General features: G+C 44.0%; 1 protein-coding gene across 1 annotated transcript in view; it reads right to left on the bottom strand.

Annotated features, from left to right (window-relative positions):
• Window positions 1-16,653, bottom strand: part of LOC140429464 (cysteine dioxygenase type 1-like) — a 31,287-nt gene extending 14,634 nt beyond the window's left edge. Inside the window, exon 1 of the mRNA XM_072516488.1 lies at window positions 16,416-16,653. Coding sequence (XP_072372589.1) covers window positions 16,416-16,585 — 170 coding nt within the window. The 5' untranslated portion in view covers window positions 16,586-16,653. The remainder of the gene's footprint in view (window positions 1-16,415) is intronic.
• Window positions 16,654-16,978: the final 325 nt, after the last annotated feature.

Here is a 16,978-nt window from a genome sequence, read left to right as displayed (position 1 = left end):
AATAATGTGAAGCAAAAGATGCAAGCCAGCGAGGAGACAGTCCAGTCTTCTTATAATCAATTAACAAAGAATATTTATTAAATTTAAAGAAACACACAACATGAAAGACTACAATACACTGCAAGGGTACACTTAGCCATAATGATGCGCACAGGCACCCCTCATCGTCTAGCGGCCTCACCGAGGAGACCCCAGCCGAGTGCCGATTTGTACTAGTCCTCCCAAATGGAGACCAGGCATATCGGCACATGGGGGGAGGGGATCTCCTAGGTGATCGGAGGCCCCCGGGTGGTCAGCCTCTGGCCAGGCTGGCAACGCTGGTGGCGCCTGGGTACCTCAGCACTGCCAACCTGTATAGTATGTAGATGATTTACTTCTTTAGACAGAAACTAGGAAGGAACATTTGCAATTGCTCAGTGAATTATTGAACCTTTTAAACAAATTGGGATTAAATGTGAACCTTAACTCACAAAATCACAGGTCACATGCATGGGAACAACCGTTACATATGGAAAATGAGAAATAGAAGGTAGAATAAAAACAATAACCAAATTGCCATTGCCAACTAATTTGAAATTACTCCGATCATTTCTAGGCCTAGTATGCTACTGTAGAAACTACACTTGACGGATTTGCTATGAAAGCTGCTCCCATTTCAGACCTATTAAAGAAAAATGCCCCCATACTCGAGCTAAAGCAAGCTCTGGCTAAGGCCCTACAGGTCGCTGACCCCGAATTACCCTTTGTGCTAGAAGCAGCAGCCACTGTAAGCATAATTTCAGCAGTCTTACTGCAGGAACGGCATGGAAGATTGGGGCCTATTGCCTATGCATCTAGGTTACTAACTGCTGTGGAGCAAGGCTTCACAGTCTGTGAAAGACATTTACGAGCAGTATTTGGAGTTGTGCAGCACTTTGCATACATATACCGCATCCCGTACCAGCCTCCCCGAACAGGCGCCGGAATGTGGCGACTAGAGGCTTTTCACAGTAACTTCATTTGAAGCCTACTTGTGACAATAAGCGATTTTCATTTCATTTCATTTTTGGATTAAATCTGTTTACCATTCTAACAGAACACACCCCTCCCCAATTGTTATTGGATGGAAGAATAAAAGATGGTACGTGAGCAAAAATCACATGACTCGGATGGTCCAGGGACAGGACAGCTATAAAAAGAGCCAACACACCCACCCTCTTATCAGACAATTTGAATTATAGTGGGGAGAAACACGATTGCCAAATTGTGACAAAGGATTCCAAGGGCCCCTTTGTGCCAAAGTAAAAAAGGAGGAAGTGGCAAGTGAAAAGCCACCCACCAAACACCAAAACAAAGGACAATAAAACGGAAGACGACAAAAGGTACATGTCCAAAGAACACCCAAATCCATGAATTAAAATTTTTTGTAGATGGCTCCTCCATGGTGGAGGGTGGCATCTGTAAAATAGTATGTGGCATCTATGTTAAAGATACAAAAGGCAATGTCATACATGAATTAGCACTTAACCTGCCCAGCGCTAAAGCACACAGGGAGCTAGGCAGAAAGTTAAAAGACAGGACCTCAAGGATTGTAATCTCAGGATTACTCCGTGCCACTGAGGCTAGGAATAGGAAGATAGAGCAGCTAAACACGTGGCTAAACAGCTGGTGTAAGAGGGAGGGTTTCAGCTATCTGGACCACTGGGAGCTCTTCCGGGGCAGGTGTGACCTGTATAAAAAGGACGGGTTCCATCTAAACTGGAGAGGCATAAATATCCTGGCCGCAAGGTTTGCTAGTGTCACACGGGAGCTGTGGTTTACGTTGTAAGTTTCCACCAAGATTTTCCAACACCAGCAGACATCCATTCAAATAGTATGCACGTGTGCATTAGCTTAACAGATTTCTTACCCCTATGGGAAATCAGACTTCGTATCTTCAGACGGTAAACCTTTACCCTCTGCCCCACGCCTTAAATACATCTAGTCACAAGCCTAAGGCCAAGAGTATGGTGTCATTCAGGTAAAAGCTCACGACAGGTCTTCTCCAGCCAGAAATGCATACAAGATAGGAGTTGGCAAAACAGGGTGCCCATGACGGAATCCCATGGCAGTCCCCTACTCTCAAAAACAGCAAATTGCGCAGTCACAACTAACCAAATCAAGATCGGGGATCTTGAAGCAGTACAAAAGGGGAGATAAAGCGATTACCTCAATTAAAGGTGATATGTCGGACAAATGAATGGCCTAGTACTAAAAGGAGGAAGATACGTGGTACCTACCAAAGATAGAAATCATATCATTTATCAATGTCATAATGGGCATAAACAATAAGGAATTGACACAAGAGTGGTTATGTTTGTGGAGGAAAAATTCAGTTAAAAGTTCAATGTCTAGCTTAAATGTCTGATTGGCTGAAGTTGCCCCCACCCTAATTGCTGAGGGGCAGTTATCTGTCAGTCACCTGAAGCCTGCTTAGTGGCTCAAGTGCGCACATTGTATTCTTCTGTTTGAAGCTTAAGTAGTGCGAGTCACCTTGGTTTAGCTGAGTTTTATATAAGAGACATGCATCAAGCGCACACTCAGTAAGCTATGCACGTGAAGGAGACACATCGTGACCACCAGAAGGGGCAGGCAGTAAGTGCGGGAATCCTCTGTGGTTGTCTCCCTCTCAAACAGGTATACCGCTTTGGATACTGTTGGGGGGAATAGCCTATCAGGGGAAAACAGCAGCAGCCAGAGCAGTGGCACCACAGCTGGCTCTGATGTTCAGCAGGGGGGGGTCAAAGCGCAGAAGAGCAATAGTCATAGGGGACTCTATAGTCAGGAGTCAGGGGCACAGATAGGCGCTTCGATGGACGGGAAAGAGACTCCAGGATGGTATGTTGCTTCCCTGGTGCCAGGGTCCAGGATGTCTCAGAACGGGTAGCAGGCATCCTGAAGGGGAGGGCAAACAGGAAGAGGTCATGATACATATTGGTACTAACGACATAGGCAGGAAGGGGGATGAGGTCCAGCAGCAGGAGTTCAGGGAGCAAGGCAGAAAGTTAAAAGACAGGACCTCAAGGATCGTAACCTCAGGATTACTCCCTGTGCCACGTGCCACTGAGGCTAGAAATAGCTAAACACGTGGCTAAACAGCTGGTGTAGGAGGGAGGGTTTCAGTTATCTGGACCACTGGGAGCTCTTCCGGGGCAGGTATGACCTGTATAAAAAGGACAGGTTGCATCTAAACTGGAGGGGCATAAATATCCTGGCCACAAGGTTTGTTAGTGTCACACGGGAGGGCTTAAACTTGTTTGGCAGAGAGTGGGTACCGGAGCAATAGGTCAGAAGATGAAAAGGTTGAGGGAGAACTAGGAAATAGGGCCAGCATGGCTCTGAGGAAGAACAGACAGGGAGATGTTGCTGAAAACAGCAGGACTGGTGGCCTGAAGTGCATATGTTTTAATGCAAGAAGTATTACGGGTAAGGCAGATGAACTTAGAGCTTAGATTAGTACTGGGAACTATGATGTTGTTGCCATTACAGAGACCTGGTTGAGGGAAGGACAGGATTGGCAGCTAAACGTTCCAGGATTTAGATGTTTCAGGCGGGATAGAGGGGGATGTAAAAGGGGTGGAGGAGTTGTGCTACTGGTTAGGGAGAATATCACAGCTGTACTGCGGGAGGACATCTCAGAGGGCAGCGAGGCTATATGGGTAGAGATCAGGACTAAGAAGGGTGCAGTCACAATGTTGGGGGTTTACTACAGGCCTCCCAACAGCCAGCGGGAGATAGAGGAACAGACCAGTAGACAGATTTTGGAAAGGAGTAAAAGCAACAGGGTTGTTGTGATGAGACTTTAACTTCCCCAATATTGACTGGGACTCACTTAGTGCTAGGGGTTTGGACGGGGCAGAGTTTGTAAGGAGCATCCAGGAGGGCTTCTTAAAACAATATGTAGATAGTCCAACTAGGGAAGGGGCTGCACTGGACTTGGTATTGGGGAATGAGCCCGGCCAGATGGTAGAAATTTCAGTAGGGGAGCATTCAGGAACAGTGACCACAATTCAGTAAGTTTTAAAGTGCTGGTGGACAAGGATAAGAGTGGTCCTCGGGTGAATGTGCTAAATTGGGGGAAGGCTAATTTTAACAATATTAGGCGGGAACTGAAGAACCTAGATTGCGAGTGGATGTTTGAGGGTAAATCGACATCAGGCATGTGGGAGGCTTTCAACTGGCAGTTGAGAAAGGAATTCAGGACCAGCATGTTCCTGTGACGAAGAAGGATGAATATGGCAAATTTTGGGTCCCTTGGATAACGAGAGATATTGTAGGCCTCGTCAAAAAGAAAAAGGAGGTATTTGTCAGGGCTAAAAGGCTGGGAACAGACGAAGCCTGTGAGAATATAAGGAAAGTAGGAAGGAACTTAAGCAAGGAGTCAGGAGGGCTAAAAGGGGTCACAAAAAGTCATTGGCAAATAGGGTTAAGGAAAATCCCAAGGCTTTTTACACGTACATAAAAGCAAGAGGGTAGCCAGGGAAAGGGTTGTCCCACTGAAGGACAGGGGTGGGAATCTATGTGTGGAGCCAGAGGAAATGGGTGAGGTACTAAATGAATACATTGCATCAGTATTCACCAAAGAGAAGGAATTGGTGGATTTGGAGTCTGGAGAATTGGCTGTAGATAGCCTGGGTCACATGGAGATCAACAAAGACGAGGTGTTGGGCGTCTTGAAAAATATTATGGTGGACAAGTCCCCAGGGCCTGCTGGTATCTACCCCAGAATACTGAAGGAGGCAAGAGAGGAAATTGCTGAGGCCTTGACAGAAATCCTTGGATCCTCAACTGTCTTCAGGTGATAATAATAGCTTATTGTCACAAGTCGGCTTTGATGTGTTAGGCAGGTAGGTTCGATGTGGACTGCACTCAATGCAGGGAAGCTTGAAACAGACGTTGAACACTGGAGAAGATCCAACACTGTTTTATTCAACAATAGAACTGATATACATATTCAGCTGTGGGTCGACACTATACTGAACTGACTGGAGACCTTGTAGTAGCCTGACCAGATTTACTAGCTTAGCTTGTGGACTCGGACTGTCTCAGCGGCTGGGTCCAGAGAGAGCGGGAAACCTAGTGCCCTCTGGCTTTATAGTGGTAGTGTCCTGTCTGGTTGTAAGCACTGTGTTGTGTGCTTACTGGTCATCCTGTGTGTCAATCACTGCCTGTATCTCATTATATACATGAGTGGATATTATAACAGGCTTCAGTGATGTTACTGTGAAAAGCCCCTAGTCGCCACATACCAGCGCCTGTTCGGGGAGGTCGGTACAGAAGTTGAACCCATGCTGATGCCTGGTTCTGCATTACAAGCCAGCTATTTAGCCCAGTGTGCAAAACCAGCCACTGGAGAATAGCCAATGTTGTTCCTTTGTTTAAGAAAGGTAGCAAGGATAATCCAGGGAATTACAAGCCGGTGAGCCTTACGTCAGTGGTAGGGAAATAACTGGAGAGAATTCTTCGACATAGGATCTACTCCCATTTGGAAGCAAGTGGACGTATTAGCAAGAGGCAGCACAATTTTGTGAAGACGGGGTCGTGTCTCACTAACTTGATATAGTTTTTCGAGGAGGTCACAAAGATGATTGATGCAGGTAGGGAAGTGGATGGTGTCTATATGGACTTCAGTAAGGCCTTTGACAAGGTCCCTCATGGCAGACTGGTACAAAAGGTGAAGTCACATGGGATCAGAGGTGAGCTGGCAAGATGGGTACAGAACTGGCTAGGTCATAGTAGAAGGCAGAGTAGCAGCAATGGAAGGATGCTTTTCTGATTGGAGGGCTATGACCAGTGGTGTTCCGCAGGGTTCAGTGCTGGGACCTTTGTTGTTCGTAGTACATTTAAATGATTGGAGAAAAATGTAACTGGTCTGAATAATAAGTTTGCGGACGACACAAAGGTTGGTGGAATTGCAGATAGCGATTGTCAGAGGACTGTCAGAGGATACAGCAGGATTTAGATTGTCTGGAAACTTGGGCGGAGAGTTGGCAGATGGAGTTTAATCCAGACAAATGTGAGGTAATGCATTTTGGAAGGTCTAATACAGGTAGGGACTATACAGTGAATAGTAGAAGCCTCAAGAGTATTGGCAGTCAGAGAGATTTAGGGGTACTGGTCCAAAGGTCATTTGAAAGGGGCAACACAGGTGGAGAAGGTAGTCAAGAAGGCATACGGCATGCTTGCCTTCATTGGCCAGGGCATTGAGAATTAAAATTGGCAAGTCGTGTTGCAGCTGTATAGAACCTTAGTTAGACCACACTTGGAGTATAGTGTTAAATGCTGGTCGCCACACTACCAGAAGGATGTGGAGGCTTGAGGGTGCAGAAGAGATTTACTAGGATGTTGCTTGGTATGGAGGGCATTTGCTATGAGGAGAGGTTGAGTAAACTGGTTTGTTCTCACTGGAACGACGGAGGTTGAGGGGCGACCTGATAGAGGTCTACAAAATTATGAGGGGCATAGACAGAGTGGATAGTCAGAGACTTTACCCCTCTACCCTGGGAAAGAGTCAATTACTAGGGGGCATAGGTTTTAAGGTGCGAGGGGCAAGGTTTAAAGGAGATGTACGAGGCAAGTTTTTTTTTTTGTTTGTTTCTTTACACAAAGGGTAGTGGGTGCCTGGAACTCGCTGCCGGAGGAGGTGGTGGAAGCAGGGACGATTGTGACGTTTAAGGAGCATCTTGACAAATACATGAATAGGATGGGAAGAGGGATACGGACCCCAGAAGTATAGAAGATTTTCGTTTAGATGGGCAGAATGGTCAGCACAGGCTTGGAGGGCCGAAGGGACTGTTCCTGTGCTATACCTTTCTTTGTTCTTTGACTAATTACACCAAAGATGTGAAACATTATATGGAAAATTGTACAGTGTGTGTGCACAAAACAATCCAGATCACGAAGCAAAGAAAGGGGGAAGTAAGGCATGCCTGACACGTGGAAGGACCATGGACAATTTGCAACTAGATTATGTGGGACCTTTGCCACCCCGCAAAGGGGGTAGAAGTACATTTTAGTGGTAATGAACACATTCAGCAAATAGGTTGAAGCTAGATAGTATATTAAAGAATTAAGAAATAGTGTTATGGAATAAAGTGTTATGGTGTTCGGGCGGGAAAGCGGATTTGAGTCCACAAAAGATCGGCCATGATCTCATTCAATGGGGGACCCAGGCTCCAAGGGCCAGATGCCCTACTCCTGTTCCTGGTTCTTATGTACTTTCCCACCAGAATAAATACAGCCAAGATCCTGGCACAACAGGTGTTTACCAATTGGGACTTGCCCCATATTACTGAATCTGACCAGGGTACTCCTACAGCTCAAATAATGCAGAACGTACGTAATGGCACTATTAGGATATCAGAAGTTCCATATTGCCCATCACCCACAATCCAGCTGGATAGTGTAAAGAATGAATCGGGCTCTAAAAACAATGATTCAGAAAACAATACAGCAAAATAACGCAACATGGAATATGGTGCTACCCTTTATACTAATGTTAGTAAGAAATACTGTATCCAGCACCACTGGATTCACACCACATGTCCTAATGATGGGATGACCCATGAGGAGGATTGAAGTCCTCTTGAAATTGGACCTATTGGACCTATCTGAACCTGAACTGGCAGCTGTCATGAAAAAGCTGTACAACAACAATGTACAAGGGACCAATTTACCCATAGCCACAAAAATGGCACAAAAGAAGAAAGGCAGCAAAGCCTATTTTGATGGAAAGGTAAAACCTGTGGAATATGACGGAGGTCAAAAGGTCATGTTACAGGTATACCAACCGGAAACCTTCATATCCCCAAAATATCACGGCCCATACTCCATAGTTGACAAAGTAAGTCCCTCAGAGAGAGAACATAAATGCGAGGTGGATCAATGCCAACTGAGTGTGCAAAGAATAATAAAGAGTTCCAGTATGGTATCAATGGAAAGTGGCTCTGCAGGGAATCCAGTGTCTTACCAGCTGGATGCCAAGATGATAGCATTAGCGGCAGGTGACTCGAACAGTCATACAAGTCTTGCAGGAATTAAATAATGACGACGAAAGGAATGCTGAAGGAGGGTTATATGGAAATCATGCAGAGGAACAGATGGACAACGTCTTAGAAGGTCATGCTAGAAGCATTCATCAAATTTTAGAGGGAAAATTAGAGGATGATGAAAAACAAGGAATAGAATTACATGTAGCATCTACGACAATTAGATATTGGAACAATTGAGAGAAAATCTCGAGTAGGTTAAACAAGGAAAGGTCCCAGCCTGGATCACAAATGAACTAATAGCCCTCACTAATAGAAAGTTGCATCCCAATGTTTCATACGGCCAGCTTTGGTAACTGAGCAAGGTGTGGTTTGGGAAAGGTTGCGGAGGAACCACAAGTAAAGCCTGAGGAATGATATTGGGAATACCAATAATTCAGAGAAGTGAAATAGGATTAAGTGTTTCGGAAGTGAACAAAAGAGGAATTATTAAAGAGATTTGGAAAGGCCATAAGAATGTTTACCTTATGTAGCAGAAAAGTAAGGATAGTGGGTACAAACTTGGCCATACAGGCAGACAAAACAATTGTCTGTCCCTACCCTATTATCTTAATGAACAAGCCTTATGTGGATTTAAAATGAATTGAGACCTATACGGCACTTTGAATATCAGAACGCTTATGTTTGATATCACAAGAGTGGCTGACAAAAGGAAGGGAGAATATTGTCTAACCACCTCATTAAAAAGATACCAATATGGCCCCTGGACATCATTCAACCCCAAATACCAGCTGGAATCAGCAAAATTGAGCTGGTTGACATTGAGAAAAAGTTACTGTTAACACCACCGAAACAATTACTGTTAACACCACCAAAACAATTAAGGGGAATTGGGGACAGTATTTTGAGAAATACGAAACCAATGTCTAATTGTTACCCAAGGGTCTACATTGGATTAAAGAATAGTTGGAGAGAGCCCACCAAACATTCATTAGAGTTACAGTTGTCGAACAAGCCAAAGAAACTGAGCAAAAGATAAAGACTATTAAAGAAACAAGTTGGTGGGAAGGTACTTGGAACTGGGATACAAATGTACGGATTCACTCTTGGATAAGAATTATTTCTCAAGTTATTCATTGTAGGGCAGCACGGTGGCACAGTGGGTTAGCACTGCTGCCTCACGGCGCTGAGGTCCCAGGTTCAATCCCGGCTCTGGGTCACTGTCCGTGTGGAGTTTGCCCATTCTCCCCGTGTTTGCGTGGGTTTCTCATTGTCCCCCACAACCCAAAAATGTGCAGGATAGGTGGATTGGCCACGCTAAATTGCCCCTTAATTGGAAAAAATGAATTGGGTACTCTAAAACTTTTTTTTTTTTTTTTAAAGTTCTTCTCATGATTTTCATACTAGTACAACAAATGTATACTTTAATGATGTTTAAATGTTGGGGAATTAGGAAGAAAAAGAAATTGGAAATGGAATTCTTTTGAATGGAAGCGAGAGAGATTATTCGACACGGAAGATGGCCTAAAAAATGTTATTCCAGATTTTGATGTACAAGCTCACTATGGGAATAATTGTAGTGTATGCTGTAGTTGACTATGATTAATGTCAGTTTAGAGATCATAGAATCCCAAAACTGCAAAAGGAGGCCATTTGTCCCATCGAGCCTGCATCAACCCTTCGAAAGACTACCCTACCCAAGCCCAATCTCCCACTCTATTCCTGCAACCCCACACCAAGAGACAATTTAGCATAGCCAATCCACCTAACCCGCACATCTTTGGACTGTGGGAGATGTTGAACCTCTCAGTCTCTGTACTGTTATAAGAGGCAAACAGTTATGTATCAAACACTCTACACTGTAACTTATGATTTAACACGATTTTATTCACTAAACTTGTATCAAATAATGTATTCAAATCTTACACTATACAAAAATCACAATTTCTCTCAAGACTCACAGCTTTAGACACAAGTAAATATCACCCCTTTGAATTGGCCCAATGTTTCTTGGAGGTCTCCTTTGTTCACTGAGCCTTCACTCAGGGTGCTTAGTGTACGAGGTGGGTCCCATGGGTCATCGTAAATGAAAGTCTCAGATCTTTGATTTCTACACTTTCTGTTAGGAGTATTCCATAGAATAGGTCAGACTCTCGTGTCCTGGTCTGAGATGACGTCCTTTTCTAACCGCAGGTCCACCCTTCAGGCAACGGTTTTACAGTATTCCGACATTGTGGTTGCAGGTGCAGATTCTGACAGTTATAAAGTTCCTGTTTAATTTGATTTTTTGATTTATGCATTGCAAACTCCTATTTTTGCACGTTGCAAACTTTCCTTAACTAGGTCAGGTCACCAGGTCCCGGAGTATTGTCATTTGAAGTTGGCCATATCTCCAAACGTACCTGTGGTAAGTCATTTTTGCATAAACTGGGCCTTATCGCTAGAGGAAACAGAGCACCCGGAGGAAATGCAAGCAGACACGAGGTGAATGTGCAAACTCCACAGACTGTCACCCGAGGTTGGAATTGAACACTGGTCTCTGGCGCTGAGTGGAAATTTGACAGAAGGAGGCAAGGATGTGTAGACTAAGGGCCCTCAACACAATGGTGGAAAAATGCTGGCAGCAGAGCTTGTGCCAGTCCTTCCTCAGGTCAACTACTTCTCAATGAGAATCAGGGGGCAGAGGAGAGTGTAGTGGTCATCACCAAGGAGAAGATTTTGGGGAAACTGAAAGGTCTGAAGATGGATACATCACCTGGACCAGATGGACTATACACCTGGGTTCTAAAGGAGATAGCAGAGGTATTGGTGGAGATCTTTCAGGAACCACTGAAGGCAGGGAAGGTCCCAGAGGACTGGAAAATGGCTAATGTAATGACCCATTTAAGGGAGGGAGGCTGAAGACGGGAAATTAAATTAAATAATCTTTATTGTCATAAGTAGGCTTACATTAACACTGCAATGAAGTTACTGTGAAAAGCCCCTAGTCGCCACATTCTGGTTCCTGTTCGGGTACACAGAGGGAGAATTCAGAATTCCCAGCTGGTATGGGAATTGAACCCGCGCTGCTGGCCTTGTTCTGAATCACAAACCAGCTGTCCAGCCCACTGGGCTAAACCAGCCCCTATAGGCCGGATAGCCTGACTTCAGTCATTGGTAAGATTTTAGAGTCCATTATTAAAGATGAGATTGCGGAGCACTTGGAAGTGCATGATAAAATCACTTGATGAAGGAGCATGAAAGCTAGTGATTCCAAACAAACCTGTTGGACTTTAACCTGGTGTTGGAAGATTGCTTACTGTGTCCATCCCAGTCCAATGCCAGCATCTCCACATCATGATAAAATAGAACTGAGTCAGCAGGCTTCATCAAGGGGAGGTCACGTGAGGTAACAAGGAAGTTAGACAGGAGACCAGTGGAAGTGATCTATTTAAATTTCCAAAGGCCTTTGAGAAGGTGCCATTAACTGTTAAATAAGTTAAGAGCCCATGGTGTTAAGGGCAAGATCCTGGCATGGAGAGAGGGTTGGCTGACTGGCAGAAGGCAAATAAAGGGGTATTTTTCAGGATGGCAGCCAGTGACTAGTGTCTGCCTCATGGGTCGCTGTTGCGACCACAACTTTTCACAATATACATTACTGATCTGAAAGAAAATATACATTACTGATCTGAAAGAAGGAACTGAAGGCACTGTTGCCAAGTTTGCAGATGATACGAAGATCTGTAGACGGACAGGTAGTATTGAGGAAGCGGGGGGGCTGCAAAAGGACTTGGGACAGGCTAGGAGAGTGGGCAAATAAGTGGCAGATGGAATACAATGTAGAAAAGTGTGAGGTTATGAACTTTGGAAAGAGGAATGGAGGCATAAACTATTTTCTAAATGGGGAAATGCTTAGGAAATCAGAAGCACAAAGGAACTTGGGTGTCCTTGTTCAAGATTCTCTTAAGGTTAATGTGCAGGTTCAGTCGGCAGTTCGGAAGGCAAATGCAATGTTAGCATTCATGTCGAGAGGGCTAAGATACTAGAGCAGCGATGTACTTCTCAGTCTGTATAAGGTACTGGTTCGGCACCATTTGGAGTATTGTGAGCAGTTTAGGCCCCAAATCGAAAGGATGTGCTGGCCTGGGAAAGGGTCCAGAGGTGGTTCACAAGAATGATCCCTGGAATGAAGAGCTTGTCATATGAGGAGTGGTGGAGGACTCTGGGTCTGTACTCGTTGGAATTTAGAAGGATGAGGGGGGGGGGGGATCTTATTGAAACTTACAGGGTACCGTGAGGCATATAGTGGACATGGAGAGGATATTTCCACTGGTAGGAAAAACTAGAACCCGAGGGCACAGCCTCAAGACTGAAGGAGATGAGGAGGAATTTCTTCAGCCAGAGTAGTGAATCTGTGGAACTCTTTGCCACAGAAGACTGTGGAGGTCAAATCACAAGAGTGGCATCAAGATAGAGATAAATAGGCTCTTGATTAATAAGAGGATCAGGGGTTATGGGGAGAAGGCAGGAGAATGGGGATGAGAAAAATATCAGCCTTAATTGAATGGCGGAGCAGACTCTATGGGCCAAATGGCCTAATTCTGCTCCAATGTCTAATGGTCAATCTTCTGAGAAGGCAAAGGGGACCTGTGGTAATACCAGGTATTGCAGTGCCGGAGAGGTGAATGACCATTGGTTAGACCCAGGAGTCTACCATTGGCTGCTGTACATATACTCCGCCTCTCAGGGTGGAGCTAAGAACCGATGCCATCCCAACAGCCTTCACTTTCTGTATCGAAGCTGCTGGGGAAGAGTTCTAGCAGATTAAAGCCTTCAGTTATGAATCACTTCGTCTTGAGTAATTGATTGCGCATCAGGACCCAAAGACGTTTTCAGTCTTTCCATAGATATGGATATAGGGTGGGCATCTGCATGTTTTTTTTATAAAAAAGGCAGCCTGAAGCCAGTGACTAACCCACTGCTGAAGACTTAGGCTCTTTTCAGGCTCTATCCGTCCTAATGTTTAACTGCAAGTCCCCATCAGGAGGCAGGCCTGAGATACACCAATCTCAATCTGGAATTACAGGCTAGTTCTGGTAGCTATAGGCAAGTGTGAGGTGTGATCATCTATATTTTTGGAGTACTTAATTTCAATTACCTCAATACCAAGCCTTGGGACACAGTCTCACCACCAACAACCACCATAATAAACCCAGTGAGGAGTTACTTTCTCCCTTTGGCCAATTTTATCATCCATTCACAAGATTGGTCAAAAAAAAAAACCATAAAAGATATATGCAATAATGCATACAATTTTGTAATAATGTGTACAATTTTATAAATGCCATGAAGAGAAGGATGGAAGCAACCAACATTCTGCAACCAAAATCTTCTGAGCAGCAGAAAAGCAAATGAGAGAGTTTGCATGGCATTGGATCTGAATCTCAATTGGACAGTCTCAAAATTAGGTAAGTTTGTAGCTATGCAAGCAGAGGCCACATATTACTCCAACCATAAAAATCAGAATTGCCTGGCAAAAGATGAAAAAAACTGCTGTGCAATTCTGTAAGCAAGGCCCAACCCAACTTAGTGTCCGTGCAAAGCAATACCACAGCACGTGAATGAAATCTGCCACTCTACAAATCCTTCAAATGAAGAAACAAGATATTCCAAAGCTTAGTGCTAAAAGTTAAATGGGGCAAGAACATAACACATAACTCCGTGTAGAAGTTGAACAAAGAAAAGTCTTCGCCAATAAAAATTAAGTTGATTTACAGTACTTCAATTAACAGTAAATTCCATTCAAGCTTTTACATGCATAGATACATGGAACACAGTACAGAAGGAGGCCATTCAGCCGATCGAGTCTGCACCGACCCACTTAGTCTCACTTCCACCCTATCCCCATAACCCCTCCTAACCTCTTTTTTTTTTTTTGGACACTAAGGGCAATCCACCTAACCTGTACGTCTTTGGACTGTGGGAGGCACCCGGAGGAAACCCATGCAGACATCGGGAGAACGTGCAGACTCCGCACAGACAGTGATCCAGCAGGGAATCGAACATGGGACCACAGTGCTGGCCACGTGTGCTACCAAGCTTTTATAAATGTAATCTAAATAAAGTATAGGAAATCAAGGTTTCAATTTTTTTAAATTACAACTGCAAATGTGCCAGCTGTGAAGTACAGAAAATATGTCAGTGAGTAAAAGGAGAAAAAAAAGATTTAAACTCAAAAACTAAAATTGATAGCAGAAATATCAATCTGAACTGCATTGGCTCTCAGTTAATATCTTCAAATTTATCCCCTGCTCTTTCCCAATGTTCTTGCAAATTATGAAAGGTTCCCTTTTAAAAACTAGATACCACTTGCAAAGCATTCCTGACAAACTTTAAAATAATCATTTGTATTCATTCATTCATACACATGGACAGACCATCAACAAGTGTTAAATCTATTTCCCTCCACAGATGCTACCTAGTCCTAGCCTGCAGAGTATATTCTTTCTATTTTTTATAAATTTAGAGTACATAATTATTATTTTTTTCACCAATTAAGGGGCAATTTAGCATGACCAATCCACCTAACCTGCACATCTTTGCACTGTGGGGGTGAAACCCACGCAGACACGGGGAGAATGTGCAAACTCCACACGGACAGCAACCCAGGGCTGGAATTCGAACCCGGGTCCTCAGCGCCGCAGGCAGCAAACCTAACCACTGTGCCACATGCTGCCCTTTCCTGCAGAGTATATTCAACTCTACTACTCTTCTCTCCGAGTATTTTTATCTGCTGTATTTAAGATTTCCAGCATCTGTGGTCTATCACTTTTGTTTCACTACACAAGATTCCTGATAACCACATTATGTATCAATTTTTTTAAAAATAAAAAAATAACTTTTTAAACAGTATCTGCATCTGAAGCATTATTTTTCCTCTTTTTCAGAAGGTTATGCTGTGTAGGTCTAGCACTTTTCCATTTTTAATTCTGAATTCTGGTGTCGTAATTTAATTCCAGAGTTTACTATCCAAATGAATCAGGAAGAGTGTGAGGGGGGGGGAAAAAAAAAAGTAAACCAATTGAGAAGGAAATCTTTAGCTAAAGTTGCAATTAACTCTAGTATTTTTCATAGAATCCTACAGAATTTCTACTGTGCAGGAGGTCACCATTTGGCCCTAGCAGTCTGCACTGACCCTTCGAATGAGCACCCCCCTCCCCCACCCCATCCCACTAACCCTACAAGCCTGAACTATACACAGAACAATACTTTTCACTGTACGTCAGTACATGTGACAATAAATCTAAACTTAACCTGCACTTCGCTGGACACCAAGGGCAATTTAGCATGGCCAATCCACCTAACCTGCACATCTTTGGACTGGGAGAGGGAACGGGAGCACCTGAAGGAAACCCACACAGACACGGGGAGAATGTGAATACTCCACATAGACGGTCAGTAATGCTAACCACTGTGCCACCCAGACTTGTTTTTAAAAACAGTTATGAACAAACTTTTTCCATACACTTAACATGAATGCCACTGCCTGCTCCCTCCTAACTCAAGTTATCAATGGAGCAATTATACCAAGTAGTTTGCAATCTTTATTATGAAATTATCAGATAATAAAACATTACAAAAGCACATTTCATTTTTACAAAATGCAAAAATCAGTAAAGCCAAGTGAGTAAAATTACAGACAGGACTGTGGTCAAAAGAAGTAAGCCCCATTTTTAAATTCCACTTTCAACTAAGACAGAAACAAATGCTGGAAACATTCAGCAGGTCTGGAAGAGTAGGGGAGGGGAAGAGAGATACGCACAACGTTTCAGGTCTGTGTGACCCGTCCTCAAACTTATTTTTAAAAATCAGCCGGTATCCTCGGTTTAACGTCACTCTTTGATAAACACCTCCAGACGGTATGAGTAGGCAGGCTCAAGGGAAAGTCGTGCGATTTCGAAATTCTTGTTTTGCAATAATCTTGTCCAGTTCCAGCACGCAGAAGCCAGAGAGCAAGGCGTTCTCTATTGCAGACTAGTATGTTCCAGGAATACTTTAGGATTTAAAAAAAACATCGAGCTGAATCGGATCGGAGAATAAAAATCCGATACTGCCCAAGGACAGTAAAAATCCCGGTTACAAAGCGCAAAATGCCGCGATCAAATATAAAGCAAAAAAGCTGGGCGCAAGTTACAAAACAAATCGTGCGGCATTGGGGTCAGCTTGCTAAAAGTACAGCATTCTTTTACCGCTTGGCGAGGAAGCAGCGCGGAATGCCTGCAGATTCACACAAAAGAGCAGAGCAGGATCTGCAGTGTGGCCACTGTCCAGCCTGCAGGCCTGCCCCACACCCTGGCTTCATACAAAGACTGTTCAAAGCTGATCCTTCCACTCTTTTGCGCTGCTACAAACACGGCTCGCCCGTCTCACCTGTACTGGTCAAACTTGGCGTACTTTAGCCATTCGCGAGAGTCGCTCTTGTGTGATTCCAGCAGATTCTGCACCTCATCCACATTAATCTTGTCATTCGCAAAAATTTGGTGCAAAGCCCGAATTAAATCCGCCAAATTCGGATGTTTCTGCATTTCCGTCTGCTCCATGATTTGCACAAAACCACACCTCTGCGCACAATTCCTTACACTGCTCCAGCCCAGCAGCCAGCGTCCTGCTATTTATAGAATTAATCAAAGCGCTGGGAAAGGACCAAACACCACTTCAGGAGTGGGGGGATTTTTCATTCCGTGTCCGCCGAATAATTGATGTTTTCCAATTTTTCAGTATCATGTGCGAAAGTCATGCAAGCTGTTCACGTAATGTTAATACACAGGGCTATATATAATGAAGCAGCTATCTCACATCGCTAAGTCAATGAATCATCCGCAGACAATCACCCCCTGTGCTTTATGATGAACGATTTCACCACAAATGGCTAAAGTTCCAGTTACAATGGGATGGTTTGGATTTTGGTGCCTCCCAATGGTACAACAATTTTA

Source organism: Scyliorhinus torazame, chromosome 9 (assembly GCF_047496885.1).
Source record: "Scyliorhinus torazame isolate Kashiwa2021f chromosome 9, sScyTor2.1, whole genome shotgun sequence".
Classification (NCBI taxonomy): Eukaryota; Metazoa; Chordata; class Chondrichthyes; order Carcharhiniformes; family Scyliorhinidae; genus Scyliorhinus; species Scyliorhinus torazame.
The sequence above is the reverse complement of the archived record's forward strand: the minus strand, read 5'-3'. Positions and strand labels throughout refer to the sequence as shown.